Here is a 15,999-nt window from a genome sequence, read left to right on the forward strand (position 1 = left end):
ATTTGGAAAAAATAGCATAAAATTCAAGGAGCTAGACCCACTAGAAGAGCAAGGAGAAAATATCCATGAGTCTGGCTGAAAACTGAACAAATAAATATTAAAAGAATAATACTCCTGGGCTGGGGAAATGGCCTAGTGGCAAAGAGTGCTTGTCTCGTATACATGAGGCCCTGGGTTCAACTCCCCAGCACCACATATACAGAAAACAGCCAGAAGTGGCGCTGTGGCTCAAGTGGCAGAGTGCTAGCCTTGAGCAAAAAGAAGCCAGGGACAGTGCTCAGGTCATGAGTCCAAGGCCCAGGACTGGCAAAAAAACCCAAAAAAACATAAAAAAGAATAACACTCCTGGTCACTGTTCCAGACTCCGCAGTGCAGCCATGGCAGAACCACAGCCCACGTCCTGCGGCCTTACTGACAAGGCCGCCCTCAGTTGCTGCCCCGACGCAGACCCCAGCACCAAGGATTTTCTATTACAGAAGACCATGCTACAAATTAAGGATCCTAAGAAGTCACTAGATTTTTATACTAGAGTTCTTGGAATGATGCTACTCCAAAAATTTGATTTTCCTTCTATGAAATTTTCACTCTATTTTTTGGCTTATGAGGACAAAAATGATATCCCCAAAGAGAGAAATGAAAGAGTAGCATGGACATTCTCCAGAAAAGCTATACTTGAGTTGACAAACAATTGGGGCACAGAAGATGATGAGACCCAGAGTTACCACAATGGCAATTCAGACCCTCGGGGATTTGGTCACTTTGGAATTGCTGTTCCTGATGTTGATGGTGCTTGTAAAAGATTTGAAGAACTAGGAATCAAATTTGTCAAGAAACATAATGATGGTAAAATGAAAGGTCTGGCATTTACTCAAGATCTTGATGGCTACTGGATTGAAATTTTCAATCCTAACAGTATAGCAGCTATTGTGTAGTTGTGTAAGAACACATCTGTGAGGTGCGAGTGAAGACCAAAAGAAAAAGGAAACAGTATAATTGGAGATACTCAGATACCTGGAGCATCTAGGATCAATGAATGGATGGATTGTGTCCTAATTCAAATTATTTTTAAGTAATTTCCCTTTCCTCCTGTTTCCGCAGTCCCCCACCCTCCATAACTGTATATTCTAGTTTTAAAGTAGTACATTACCAATGACCTTGAATGTAGTTGTATAACTTTACTTTTTAGGTAATAATTAGAACAAGTCCCTTCAGGGGCTGCATTTACTGCTTTCTATCTCCCAATTGCCTCTCTTCAAGTCTGCCTTTGAATCTCTTTCTTTTTTTAAGTTTTTTTTTTGTGGTTGTTATCTTCAGGGGTTTCCATTCCTCAGAAATACTTTTCACAATGCAAAGTAAGGAACAATGAACAAAAATGAAACTTCACATGTACTTCAAACAATACAAAGTGTTTGTTTTACAAAAAAGAAGGAATTCCTGAGAGCAATTCAGAATCATGCTGACAAGGATACTAATAGAATAATAAATGTCATTTCTTTTATAAGATAATTTCAGAGCCCAAGTCCAAGTCTCATTTACCTGAGCGTGGGGAGGAAGAAGGACACAATCTCTACCCAGCTCCTAAACTCGGCTGTAACATACTCTTTGCTACTAACTAATCCTGTGAGAAAGAAGGCAGGATGTATAGAATAATGTGAACAAATTGGGCACTCAAGTTCTCACCATCACTTTACTAATTTAGATTATGCCTCACTATTATACCTTACAATACTGCTTGTATTCGACTCTTGTAAAAACCTTCCATGAGTTTGTTACTGTGCTCTTGGCTCTTAGGTCTGAATGTAGTGGCAAGAGAAACAACATAGAAGTCAGTAGAATAAGAGTGCTTTCAGGACACCTGGCAGTTTTCATCTTGTGACGTTTGTGTTACTTATGAGGAGTCCTTATGAAGCCAGTATCCATTTATGATCAATTATATCCAACAATAACTGAGATACTAGAAGTAGGCTCAGCAATCTTCCCTCCACTGTTCAATGGGTTTCAAAAATCAGAGCGATTCTGAAAATCTCTTATGGCCTGAAGGATAAAAAACAATCCAGCCTGTAGCTGAACTCCATTTAGATTTTCCATAGACACTAAGGAAAGATTTGGATAGGCCATGCCAACTGTTCTTTCTCTGATAGAAGTACCTCACATTTTTCACATTACTTTTTTGTATCAAACAGTTTAATGTGAGCAATTTAAACAAATTGTACATATAGAATGAAATAAAATTTTAACAGTTTAATATGAGCAATTTCAACAAATTGTACATATAGGATAAAATAAAATTTTAAGTATTACTTTAATTTGTAAAAAAAAATAACACTCCTTTGGTAAAGCTTTGTTGTTGTTGTTAGTTTAGTTGAACTGAGGTCATATGGTACTAGGATTTGAACTCTGTACTTAGTATTTGCTAGGCAGGTGCTATACCTCTGAGTCACATTCCAGTTCTTTTTGCACTAATTATTTGTGAGTCAGTGTCTCACTCCCTCCCCAAATACTCATGTGGACTGTAATCTAACTATTTCAGTCTCCTTATCTTAGCTGGGATTGCAGGCACATGCCACCACAACTAGTATCTTTCTGTTGAGATAGAGTCTCAGACATTTGCCCCAGATAGATTTGCTATCGTGATTTTAGTCTCTTGCATATCTGGGATAACAGGTACATGCTGCTGTGCCCAACCATTGGTTAAGAAGCAGGCTTACACACGTTTTGCCTATGCTGGCTTCAAATTATGATCTGACTGATCTCAGTCTCCCAACTAGCTTAGATTATAGGAGAGAGCCACTGCTCCCAGCTCTGAAGTATGTGTCTAAGATTTTACAGCATTCACACTTTCAAATTCACTTGCATCCATGAGTAAGTGAACCAGCACTGAGCAATGACTTTCACTTACTAAGTAATCTAACAGTAGCCTGGGTGAGATGGAAGAGTTACTCTACCACTTCTAGATCTGAAACTGTAATTATACATGAACGTGTGTGTGTGTGTGTTATCATGCCGTGATTCCTGTTAGATGAAAAGCCCAGAGCAAATCTGAATCTTTGAAGTAGGTTTAGTGGGCACAGAAGCATCTGCATGTGCAGACAGATACCATTTGCGTTCTAAATCTTTGCTGTCCCTATGGCCACATCTGGCTATTGAGAATTTGAAATACAGATGGCATGACTAAGAAATTAAAATTTTATGCACTAGTACTGGGGATTGAACTCTGAGCCTCTACAATCCTTTAGCTTTTTCACTCAAGGCTTGGTGCTCTATCAATTGAACCACAGCTCCACTTCTGATTTTTAATGGTTAATAGAAGAGTCTCACAGACTTTCCTGTTGGGGCTAGCTTTGAACTGTGATCTTCAGGCCTCAACTTTCTGAGTAGCTAGGATTATAGGCATGAGACACTAGCTCCTAAATAAGAAACTGAATTTTTAATTCATTTCATTTAAACTCATTTAAAATTTTAAAACCAGTACCCAGATTCATTTATTTGGAAAGTTTTATGTGGGATTAGGTTATCTAAATCTGTTCGTTCCAACTTGAAAAATATGAACCTTTTTTCTTTTGTTCCAGTCCTGGGGCTTGAACTAAAGGCCTGAGCACTGTCCCTGAACTTTTTTTTGTTCAAGGTTAGTGCTCTACCACTTGAGCTATGGCTCCACTTCCAGCTCTTTTAGTGGTTAATTGGGGATAAGAGTCTCATGGACTTTCTTGCCCAGGCTGGCTTTGAACTGTGAGCTACTGACGCCCAACTGTGAATCTTTTTATGAAACTATCAATGTTATGAAATATCTATAGATCAAGTAGTGTGAAATTTGCATTAATATATGCTATATAAAATACATAATGTATTTCAAAACTTTATGGTGGATAAAAAGTACAATACCTCATCAATAATTTTTCATATGGATTATATGTTGAAATGGATAAGCGTGTGAACTAGATAAAATCTGTTATTCACAAACTTGTTGACACGTCCAATGGGACATTCAGAATCACTAGTATGGCTCACATATGTCTATCGACAGTACTGCTTTAGGCTGTCTGTCCCTCATAGCCACTTGATCCTCTGCCAGATCCCCACAGATGCAGGCTGCTCTTCCCAGAGCTAATTTGTCCCTTTGGGATCTCGCCTCCCCTTGAACCCTGTGAAGGTATTACTTGTGCTAATCCAAAACCCTCAGGATATTTGTGCTACCCCAAGGAGTGAATTATTATTTGACTTTGTCTTCCTTCTTTCTAGCAAAATTAACTCAACTCCTTTTGGGAAACTTTAACATCAGGCTGTGAAACTACTCAAGCTGAAAATAAGGATTGGGTGCCACCTCTTGGTGGGGCTTCCTCCAGGAGAAGGATCCCAATTATTATGAGTTGCTTCAACTTGAAGGATTAGAGGTTAAGTCATGAAGGCCTTTTGCTCCCGTGTTTTCACATTCCCAGATCAACTAGAATTAGAATGTGAGCAGGTCTTCTACCTTCCCTTCCCACTGCAATAGTGTTTTCAAAATGCTGGTGAATTTACCTTTATGTGGACTTCAAAACAGGAATTAAACACAGTTTTTCTTTAAAAAAAAAAAAGATCTTTGAGACATCCTGAGAAACTGCCTTTGGAAAATCTATGTTGGGCTTAGTTTACGCTGCTTTATGAGCTTTGAAAATGCCTTAATAGTTAATTCAATAAAATTACAATGGAGAATATATTACCCTTACTTCTTCAAGGGCTCATTATATTTTTAAAAAATAGTGAAATAAAACCTAAGATTGCCTCCGTACCTCACCTTGACAATTAAAAAAATTAGGGAGAGAAACAATTTTACTTTGGTAGAGGAAAAAAAACTAAGATTGCATGATGCTCAGGCAACAAAATATAACTATATTTATTTTCTCATTGGTATAAAAAAAGTAACAAGGAAAAACAAAATGATAGCTATTTTACTTGAAGCTAGCCAATTATTGACTCAATAAACAAAACTTTATGGAAATTCATTTTGTCTCTCAATTGTCTTTCATCTCTACTTTCTTTCCTTCAATCTCTACTTTCTTTCCTTCACAGACGTGTTGTTGCTTAGACTCTCTATACCCAGATAACAATGAAACAAGGATGAAAGAGTACATCAAGATCTGATGTCTCACACCTGTAATCCTAGCTACTCAGGAAGCTGAGATGGAATTGTGGTTCAAAGCTAGCTAAGCAGGAAAGTCCTTAAGACTTTTACCTCCAATCAACCACAGAAAAGCTGCAAGTAGAGCTGTGGCTCACCTGCTACTAGAGTGTATCCCTAAACAAAAAAACTCAAGGACAGTCCTGACTTCAAGCCTTAGAACCAGCAAGGAAAATAAAAAAGGGAAGAATGTCAACCCACCCTGAAATAAAGTGCCCTGCTTATACCATGTGCGCCACACTAGACCCTGAGTAAGGCCTTGGGAAGGACATACCAGCCTGAAAATCAGCCCAAAAAATCCACTTTCCTGCCTAGAAAAAAGTGGTATGATGATTTCTAAATAACTTGAGCCAGTGTCAACTAGAAAGTCTGGTCCCTAAGTTCTCTTAAGTTTAAATTTACTAAGTGATCTAATTCACTTTAGTGTAATATCTGGCACTCTCGTATACTACTATAAATTATTTGATTCTAATAAAAACATCAGTGCTTTATTAGAAATTTTAAGATGAAAAAGAAAGGATCCATAAGAAAATTATGCATTGAAAAAAACTGTTAAAATAGCATGTCTGAGAATTATTGAAAATGACAATACTTTCTTTTGTGTTGATGGTAGGCCATTTGGCCTTATTGTCAGAACACAGATGCAGTTCAAATGTCACCATTCATAGCATTTTAAATGTCTGTATAATGAACATGGTATTTTACTTTTCTATAACTTAACTATGAAACCAATCATGCTACTCAAAATTAGCAGGTACTTACAGGAAAAAGACTGAAAACAAAATTCATAAAATCCAGTGACCTGTAAACAAGATAGAATAGACTCACTAGATAGCAAACAAATGGTGTATCATTGGACATTTAAGGTGATTTGTGGCTCTTTCTGTCTTGAGCATAGTGAATAGCCAACCACTCTCCTGAATTGTGTCTATCACAATGTTAATCAGTTGCATAAAGCATAATCCTCAGATGTCAGGAGAAACAGATTTTATAAAACAGTAGATACTGTCATAGCAATGAATAATCTCTGTACATTTAAAAAGCCACACAAAAGATGGTCATTCTGTGGGCAGGCCACTTCCTCTCCATTTGAAAGAATTGAGTAGAGACATGGGTATATTATAGGCTAGAATGATCTTTTTCTCTCTTTAATTTGTAAAGTATTTTCTGACAGAAGGATACACACTCACAGATAAATCATAAGCGTATTTAACTTCTATTTAAAGACTCCAAAATTTCATCAAGGCCCAATCATACCTAAATACATAAGGGAAATAAACATAAAATAACAAATCTAGAAGAGCTTTACTGTATAGGCTTTTCAGATATCTATAATATAATCAGATTTTAAAATTCCAATTCCAAGATTTTCTTAGAAGCTGAAATTATACACACACACACACACACACACACACACACACACAATAGTGCAATAGTAAAACATGGTTCTAGAAAGAGATAAAAGATTGGGAATATATTTAAGTACATCCTCTAAAAAGGAAATGGCCAATATTGTTCCTGGTCATCTGAAAGATTCTGGGAACCTTCAAGCTCTATCAAAATGAGTCAGTCTTTTCGTCTTTAAGATTGTTCTGTGGACAAATGATGGTGTAGGAAACATGCTAAAGGAGATGTGGAGTTTGGGCATCAGGTACAGTCATCCCTACCTAGTGTGGGGTGGGGGCAGCACTCACTGAATATACTGGTGCTCCGGAGGGACAGGGAGTGGAGTGACTGAGTGATGATCTGGGAACACCCAGACTTTCTGTTCTCAACATCATGCCTCCTTCATCCAACAGCTCTCATGGATTGGATAAGGGTGTCCCACTTATCTCTGAGTCTACAGCCCCAGATTAAAACATTGGCCCACCAGTGCTTTAAGAAGTTCTTATCACAATAGGAAACCTAGAGAGAGTACTTGCCTTGCTTCATATTTCTCATCAATACAAAATAGCTGAATACAAAAGACTATAGAGGCTCCCCGGTAGATGGGGCGGAAGTGGCTGAGCTCCTCTGGCCAGAATTGGAGACCCGAGCTCTCACTGCTGGAGTAATCCTGCATGTCAGTGACAGAAACCTCACTGAATCCTTTTTGCATTTCCTATAACAAGGAGAGAGAGGAAGCTAGTAGGAATCCCATTCATTTCCTGTAATTTCACAGGCAAATAAATAGTTGGCAGAGCTTCATATTATGTTGCACATGGGACAGGTGTGATTGTCTCACCTGAAGCAACTCATCCTGGCCAGGATCAATTTTAAGATGTTCTTAATTTTTTAAAATTTATTTATTGTCAAAGTGACATACAGAGGGGTTACAGTTTCATACGTAAGGCAGTCAGTACATTTCTTATCCAATTTGTTACCTCCTCCCTCATTTTTCTCCTACCTTCCCCCCTCCCCACTTCCCTCCTCCCAATGAGTTATACAGTTGGTTTACAGCATATAGTTTTGTAAAGATGTTCTTTATGAGATTAAAAATTTACAAAATGCTAACCCCCTCCAAACCCAGTAAACCAATTATTAAATGGGCAAAGGAGCTAAAGAGAGACTTCACAGGAGAAGAGATTTTTTTTTTTTTTTTTGCCAGTCCTGGGCCTTGGACTCAGGGCCTGAGCACTGTCCCTGGCTTCTTCCCGCTCAAGGCTAGCACTCTGCCACTTGAGCCACAGCGCCGCTTCTGGCCGTTTTCTGTATATGTGGTGCTGGGGAATCGAACCTAGGGCCTCGTGTATCTGAGGCAGGCACTCTTGCCGCTAGGCTATATCCCCAGCCCCAGGAGAAGAGATTTTTAAAAAATGGCAAAGAAACATATGAGGAAATGTTCACCATCCCTGGAAGTAAAGGAAATGCAAATAAAAACAACCCTGAGATACCACCTCACTCCAGTTAGACTGGCCTATACTCTGAATTCAGCCAACAACAAATGCTGGAGGGGATGCGGGGAAAGAGAACCCTTCTCCACTGCTGGAGGGAGTGCAAATTAGTACAACCACTTTGGAGAACAGTATGGAGGTTCCTCAAAAAGGTCAGCATAGACATACCCTATGACCCAGCCATACCACTCCTAGGCATCTATCCTGAACAACAGGTCTCAGGATATCAAAAAGACATCTGCACATCCATGTTTATCACTGCACAATTCACAATAGCTAAAATACGGAAACAACCCAGATGCCCCTCTGTGATGAATGGATCCAAAAAATGTGGTACCTATACACAATGGAATACCACATAGCGATTAGAAATGATAAAATATTGGTATTTGCAGGGAAATGGTCAGAACTTGAAAAAAATAATGAGTGAGACAAGCCTAGAGCACAGAGAACAAAGGGGCACGGTCTCCTTGATATATGACTGTTAGGCGGGGCGGGGCGGGGGGGGATGGGACGGGACAGTAGAGACCAGGTCTGCAAAACAAAAAACTTCTTTTCAAATGGTATTTCCACAGGTTTGGGTCAGCGACCTTACATTATGTATCTAAAACCAAACAACTACTAAACATAAAAAAGTCTAGAATAGACCTATCAGTGGATCACAATAGCTCAACAGCTATATACATATGATATCATATAAGACAAGGATAAGCAAACTCTATTGTTGACGTTATATTTAAAGTTCTAGGTGAATTTCCTTTGGCATACGCCACGTGGCTACTGTATATGATTTTGGTACACTGGGTATTGTATATATGCCTACCTGATCTTGGGAAGGGAAAGAAAAATGAGGGTGTAAGATATCACAAGAAATGTACTCACTTCCCTATTATGTAACTGTACCCCTTTTGCACAACACCTTGTCAACAAAATTTAATTAATAAAAAAAAATTACAAAATGGTTTAAGCAACTATTTACACAAAGGCCAGAAAATAAATGCTTTGGAGTGGCTTTTGTTATGGGGCCCATATTTTAACTGTACCACTGAGTACAAATTATAACATGAAGATATTGTGTACATATGCAAAACAGCTCTATCCCCAAAATTATTTTTAATCATGATTCTGTGGTACCAGAGTTTTTGGTCTTTGGGACTTTTCAGGCGGAGAGTGGGTGTGGAGGTAAAATGGAGCCCAGAAAAGCCCCGTTGACTACATGTAGCCACCAGCAGGTTAGGTCTGAGCATTTCCAAGTGTGATTGTAGGAGCATCTCAGAAAATGTTACAACCAGAAACCATAATTCATTCTGAGACTTTTCTGAAATTCTTTTAAATCAGAGTAATACGTGCATACATTCAAAATTATTAACATTAAAACTTTATAAAGAAAATCAGCAGTCCTCCCATTCAATGTCCTATCTCCATTTCTATTCCTTTTCTTTCTTTTCTCCCTTTCCCTACCCTCCTCTCTTTTTTTCCTATTGAGGGTTGAACTCAGAGCCTTTCTTGTCCTAGACAAGCACTCTACTACTTCAGCATGCCTCTGGTCCTTATTTATTTCTAAACAAAATGCTGTTTGTTCAGAATTCCTATTTTCACATGCTTTAATCAGAATTTCCAAACATTGACTAATATTATTTACAAGCTGTTTGGCATTAGAAATACCTGTTATCTTTTCTTTTTTCCTTCCCTCTTTTAATTTGGACTTGATCTTACTGGCCTACAGTGGCATCTGCCTTCTTTTTTTTTTTTTTTTTTTTGGCCAGTCCTGGGCCTTGGACTCAGGGCCTGAGCACTGTCCCTGGCTTCTTCCTGCTCAAGGCTAGCACTCTGCCACTTGAGCCACAGCGCCGCTTCTGGCCGTTTTCTGTATATGTGGTGCTGGGGAATCGAACCTAGGGCCTCGTGTATCTGAGGCAGGCACTCTTGCCACTAGGCTATATCCCCAGCCCCAGCATCTGCCTTCTGACTATGTAACTCCTGTTTAATTTCCAGCTCTTATCTTTCTTTTCCTTATCATAGTTTAGGCCCTTTCATCATTAGAGCACATTTTTAAGTTTCCAAAGAAACACCAAGTCTTGGGAGCCAAAATTCAACAGCCACTGGCTAACTGGAGGCACCTTATGGGATGATCAAGCAGAGACCTGGCATTCTAGGGATGGTCATCTCCAGGGGCTTTATCTGGGAGCCTTTTCTTTGAGTCTATCATGTTTTCTTGGTGGGGGACAGATAATTTTTTCTAAACCCCTGCGCAAGGGACTGGGGGAAACAGGGGAGATGTGCATTCCAAAATCCCTGCAGCCATGGGTATGCTACCTTATAGGGATAGGGGACTTTGCAAATGCCATTAAATGAAGGGCTGGAGAGAGAAGAGTTTTTCTTGGAGTTTTCCAGGTGGACCTTAAAATAGGGAGGCAGAAGGGTCAGAATCAGAGGAAGGGCAAAGCTCTGTTCTAGCTTTCAAGACAGGGGAAGCTGTCACCGGCTAAGGAATATACTTGCCTTCTAGAAGCTGGAAAAAGCCAGGGAATGATTCCCCTCTGCATCCTCCAGAAGAGACACACCTCCCCCTCTATCTGGATCTTAGGATAGTTACACTCATTTTGGACATTTGACCTCAAAGACTACAAGGTAATAGATCTATGTTGTTTTAAGCCACTAAGTTGTAATTTATTATTGCAATAAGCAACAATGGAAAACTCTTACAAACACTTGGTTTCTGGCATTAAGAAAATGTGGCTTGAGGAGGGGAGAAGAACAACTTATTTGACGTAGAAAAGTTTTACTCCTCTAGTCTCTGTCCTTCACCATTGCCTCATATGGTGCAAAACCTCTTTTAACTTCAGGCTCTACCTGAATTTGGAGTCTGTTTAATTTCTCCAGAGAACAGTTCCCCAGAGGTCCAGCCTGTCAAATATCCCTTATTCTCAACCCCTCTCCTCACTACGCTTCAGCAGAACCTCTAAGTCCTTGACCTTGTGGAGAATTCATACACTTTTACCAGTCTCTCACAATGACTCAAGTACCAACTTCCTCAGCTGTGCTAAGACAATGTAAACGCCATCGATTTTCTTGATTCTAAATATTTTTAAAGTGCTTATCTTTCAATAACTCCTCTCCCTCCTGTTATCTTTGTGGACCTGTGCCCTTTTTACTCCTTTATTGTCATTGCAGTGGTTTTTACAGGAAGGGTCAGAAAGTAAACCTAGGATATCGATCTACCTGTTTATCCAGAGGCTCTCTGGGTTTCAACAGATTCTATTTAGGGACAAAGGGACCATTCTGGCTTCCTTCTACAACCGTGTTTAGGTTCATGAAAGAATGTCCTCTCTCTTAGAAGAATTGGAGAGAAGACTGTCACTCCTTGTGCATCCTCTGTCACCCTTTGGGCACAGCCATGACCTTTGGTAAGCAATCGCCCTAGTGTGGGTTCCTCTGGAAGAAAATCCTGAGCTAAGGGTCTCAGTTAGTTAGAGAGTAGGGGAGGGAAGGCCATCGACAGGGACATGGTAGGATTGGGTTTCACCATGGATCTGGATCCCACAGAAATCTCTGGGAGACTACAGAAAATTCGCACAAGTGCTGTCCCACCTCAGAGGTAAAGGGGCTAAGGTGTGGATTCCAGCTCCCATCAGTCACATATTCATAGTTGATCCCCAAAGAGTCTGACTTGCTGCAAGTACAGTTCCAGCAAAACACCAGGCACTTCCAGCCCTCATCCTCTGGGTGGTGAGAAATGAAGGCCATGGGGGTGGAGGTGCTGGTAGGGACCCAAAAGCTTATGCTAATATGGAGTGAGAAAGTGGACCTGTGCCTACATTCAACCATCTCTCTCTGGCAGCACGTCTAAATTCCAGACTAGATATCTCTCTTCCCCGCAGATAGTCTGGGACAGGACAGACCCTTCCCCAAGGGCAAATGGGAAGTTCATTTATGTCAGGGTCCTATTTGTTCTCTAGATAAAAGCTAGTGATAAGAAAATGGCACATAGGGGCTGGGGATATGGCCTAGTGGCAAGAGCGCTTGTCTCCTATACATGAAGCCCTGGGTTCAATTCCCCAGTACCACATATATAGAAAATGGCTGTGACTCAAGTGGCAGAGTGCTAAAGGCTATTTAGCAAAAGGAAGCCAGGGACAGTGCTCAGCCCCAGGAATGGCAAAAAGAAAAAAAAGAAAAGAAAAGAAAAGAAAATGGCACATGATTACAGGAAGGAATAGGAGAAACACTAGGGCTCCTTGGCACTGGTCGAAACTTTCTTGATAAAGACCCAGAAACACAACAGATCAAAGAAAGGTGGGACAAATGGGATTGCATCAAACTGCAGAGCTTCTGCATGGCTAAGGACATAGCTAGCAAGATAAATAGAAAGCCCTCTGATTGGGAGAAGATCTTCACTGGCCATACACAGACAAGGGCCTCATATCTAACATATACTTAGAACTTAAAAAATTAAGTTTCCCCAAAACAAATCCTCAAAGAAACAACTGCCCCCTTAATAAACAGGCTAAAGACTAAAGAGAGACTTCTCTGAAGAGGAAATGAGAATGGCCAAGAGGCACATGAAGAAGTGCTCAACATCATTGACCATAAAAGAAATGCAAATCAAAACATTGAGATTCCACCTCACCCCCCCCCCCATAAGAATGGCCATTATCAAGAAAACTCATAACAACAGATTCTGGCAGAGATGTGGCCAAAAGGGAACCCTACTACACTGTTGGTGGGAGTGTAAACTTGTTCAACCACTCTGGAAAGCAGTGTGGAGGTTCCTCAAAAGGCCAAACATAGATTTCCCCTATGACCTAGCAACCCACTTTGGGGCATTTACCCAAAGGATCACCATCAAGGCTATACTAAAGCTACCAGCACAACCAAGTTCATTACTACATTAATTACCATAGCTAAAATATGGAACCAGCCAGATGCCCCTCAGTAGATGAATGGATTGTTGTGGTATATATACACAATGGAATTCTATGCTTCTACCAGAAAGAATGACATTGCACCATTTGTAAGTGAAGTGAAGTGAGACAGACCCAAAGAAACATAAACTCTGGTTTCCCTCATTGTAATAATTAGTATATGTCTAAGATAGTCCTAACAGAGGATCACAATAGCTCAAAAGGTATGTATATATAATCACATAGAATGATGCTAAGGGAAGTGGACTCCAAGATATGGAAACAAGTGGTTTAACATTATTGTTATTTTTAATGTACTATGTAAAATTATTTCTTTTATCTTCCCTATGGTTTAGCCCCTGTTGTCACTGTATTTGATTTTGGTACCTTAGGTATTATATGTACGTTTATCTGAATTAGGGAAAGGAAGGAGAACATCAAAATGGTAAGACAAAGGATAAAAGGTGAACCAATGCAACAGCAATATTCACAAGACAATATGTTGGAAATTAATTGTACAACTTTGGGGTGGAAATGGGGAGGGAAGGTAGGAGAAAAACAAGGGAGGAGGTAACAAGTTTGACAAGAAATGTACTCACTACCTTATGTATGTAACTGTAATCCCTCTGTACATCAATCACCTTGACAATAAAAATTAAATTAAAAAAAAGAAAATGGCACATGTACCCCAAGCTGACTTCTACACAGACTCCTTAACTGCTCGGAATCTGGGGAGGAGACAGCTGTGAGTTGGCCTCCCACAGAGCTCCAGTGTATGGGAACAGTATTCTGTGCAGGTGTCCCACTGACATCATGGGTCTAACTCCTATACTCTTTCTCTTGAGGGAACTTGAGGATTTTCAGGCTGACCCTTGGGTAGTCCATCAGCTTGACACCAGAAGGCCCTCAGGAATATGACCAGGGTTCAGCTGTGGTTCGTCAGTGGGGAGTGAATCTGATCATATCGATCTTTTATTCAAAACTCTACAATGCCTCCCTCTGCTTCACAGGAGAAGGTCACACTCATGAGGAGGGGCCTCAGAATGATGCTAATCTCCTGATTCCTCAGCTTCCTGGCAGAAAACAGATGGTGCATGGAGTAAACAGAGCCAGTCTGACTGAGAACTAGGTACCAGGGTGTTGGTAGGGGTCAAAGAAAGCCAACAAGGATAGTGAAGTGCTCTAGAAACAGACACAGAGGAAGATACTACTACACTTAAGCCTACTGTAATGGCACTCGAGTCTGAGATGCAGGTGAATGAATGACAGATAATACATACACGTATGTGCCTGAGTGTGTGCATGTGCATTATAGAAAGAGAAATTGAAATATATAGACACTGATATATTCAAGAGAAAATGCTTACAGATATTTTGACTCTCCAGAGTGTTTTGTTTTTTGGAAATGGGAAGTAAAAAAGTTACTGAAACTGTTGTGAATACTTGATTCTATAAAGTATAACCTCTGTTCCAAATTGTAGGTGATATGGTATAAGGACTTATTCACAATGGAATCAGTGATAATGAGGGGAGGCTTTATGGAACAGGGCTTAAGGACAGTGGTTGGTTAAAAAAAAAAATCAAAAAACCTGCAGGTAGGAGGGCTAGAGAATAAAGACCTACCTGTATTTCACTACTGCCAAATGTTGAAAGAGGTTCTCCAAGTCCAAATTCTTCTATGACTTTGGTCTGCAAATGACAATGGTAAGACACAAGATGTTACTGCATTTATAGTGATTTAGGATTCAAATTCTACAAAAGGCTGCCACTGTTCAAATCCTGGTTCCACTGCCAACTGGCTGGGAAAGTTATGGACCATCAGTTTCCTCATCTGTAAAGAAAAGGGCAGGGAGTGGGTGAACAAAAACAGCATCCACTTTGTAAAGCAAGAGAGAGGAAGATAGAGAGGAAGAGGGAAGGAGAGCAGGAGAGAGAGAGAGAGAGGAGAGAGCGGGAGTGAGAAAAGGAGAGAAAGGGAGGAAAAGAGAGAGGAAGAAAGAAAGAAGAAGGAAGAGCTTTTCTGGACTCCATTTTAAGCTGCCCTGTAGGCTTATTATGTATAACTCTCTGGGTTGGGTTTTTTTTCTAAGGTGTATAGTATACCCCTCTACATTACAGTGCTTTTGATACCACTTGTCTTTATGCTTGCCTGTTGTTATTCTTACCTTGTAAAGATATTGTTATCCTTACCTTTTAAGGATACCTTGTTCTTGACTCAGCCTTTCACCCTCATTTGGTGCTACCTTTAAGATCTTCCCTTCCTCATTGGTTTTCCACTATATGATCACTGTTGGTTTTGGTATAGTTTTCTTACTGTTTCTGGTTGGTTGAACTTCTAGTACCTATGGGCTAATTTATTCAGAATTCTTGGCAATTATTTCTTCAATGTTTTTAACCTCTCTCTTCTTCTGTGTAGATTTGTAACTTTACATATTTAGCTTCTTCTCTTTTTTTTTTGGCCAGTCCTGGGCCTTGGACTCAGGGCCTGAGCACTGTCCCTGGCTTCTTCCCGCTCAAGGCTAGCACTCTGCCACTTGAGCCACAGCGCTGCTTCTGGCCGTTTTCTGTATATGTGGTGCTGGGGAATCGAACCTAGGGCCTCGTGTATCTGAGGCAGGCACTCTTGCCACTAGGCTATATCCCCAGCTATATCCCATATTTAGCTTCTTAAAATGGAGTTAGACCACATTGATACATTCATCTTTTTAAAAGAGTATCCTCATTTCTGTTTACAAATCTTTTCTTCCATGTCTTCCGTTTTGTTAATTCTTCCAGTATTATTCAACTTATTCATTAAAGTATAGTTACAATACATTGTTTTAATGTTCTTGTCCACTAATTCTAAAATATGATTCAGATGGGTTGGTTCCAATTAATGGATTTATCTCTTTCCTATGCATCATATGTTTCCAGGTTTTCAGTACATAGAAGTTTTATTGGATCCTAAGCATTGTGAATTTGACCTAGTTTAATGCAGGATAATTTTTAATAGTAATACAAATATTCCTGGATTTTGTTTAGGTCTCAGTAAAGTTACTTGGAAACAATCTGATCCTTTTGGTTT

The 15,999-nt window shown here is 39.9% G+C and overlaps 2 protein-coding genes across 3 annotated transcripts in view; one reads left to right on the forward strand and one right to left on the reverse strand.

Annotated features, from left to right (window-relative positions):
- The window catches only part of Cfap61 (cilia and flagella associated protein 61), a 242,956-nt gene that overhangs the window by 154,865 nt on the left and 72,092 nt on the right, over window positions 1-15,999 (reverse strand). For both annotated transcript variants that reach the window (XM_048348715.1, XM_048348716.1), the window contains exons 10-12: window positions 14,559-14,624; window positions 7,081-7,259; window positions 5,921-5,960 (exon numbers count right to left, since the gene is read on the reverse strand). In XM_048348715.1, the coding sequence (XP_048204672.1) occupies window positions 5,921-5,960; window positions 7,081-7,259; window positions 14,559-14,624 (285 nt within the window). The remainder of the gene's footprint in view (window positions 1-5,920; window positions 5,961-7,080; window positions 7,260-14,558; window positions 14,625-15,999) is intronic.
- On the forward strand, window positions 373-2,306 carry LOC125353207 (lactoylglutathione lyase-like). The gene has a single exon (XM_048348717.1). The coding sequence runs from the start codon at window positions 378-380 to the stop codon at window positions 930-932; it is 555 nt and encodes a 184-aa protein (XP_048204674.1). The 5' UTR covers window positions 373-377; the 3' UTR covers window positions 933-2,306.

The sequence above is a fragment of the Perognathus longimembris genome, chromosome 6 (assembly GCF_023159225.1).
Source record: "Perognathus longimembris pacificus isolate PPM17 chromosome 6, ASM2315922v1, whole genome shotgun sequence".
NCBI classification, from domain to species: Eukaryota; Metazoa; Chordata; class Mammalia; order Rodentia; family Heteromyidae; genus Perognathus; species Perognathus longimembris.

Excerpts from the sequence above, each read along its gene's own strand:
- LOC125353207 (XM_048348717.1), top strand. The coding sequence starts at position 378 with ATGGCAGAACCACAGCCCACGTCCTGCGGCCTTACTGACAAGGCCGCC.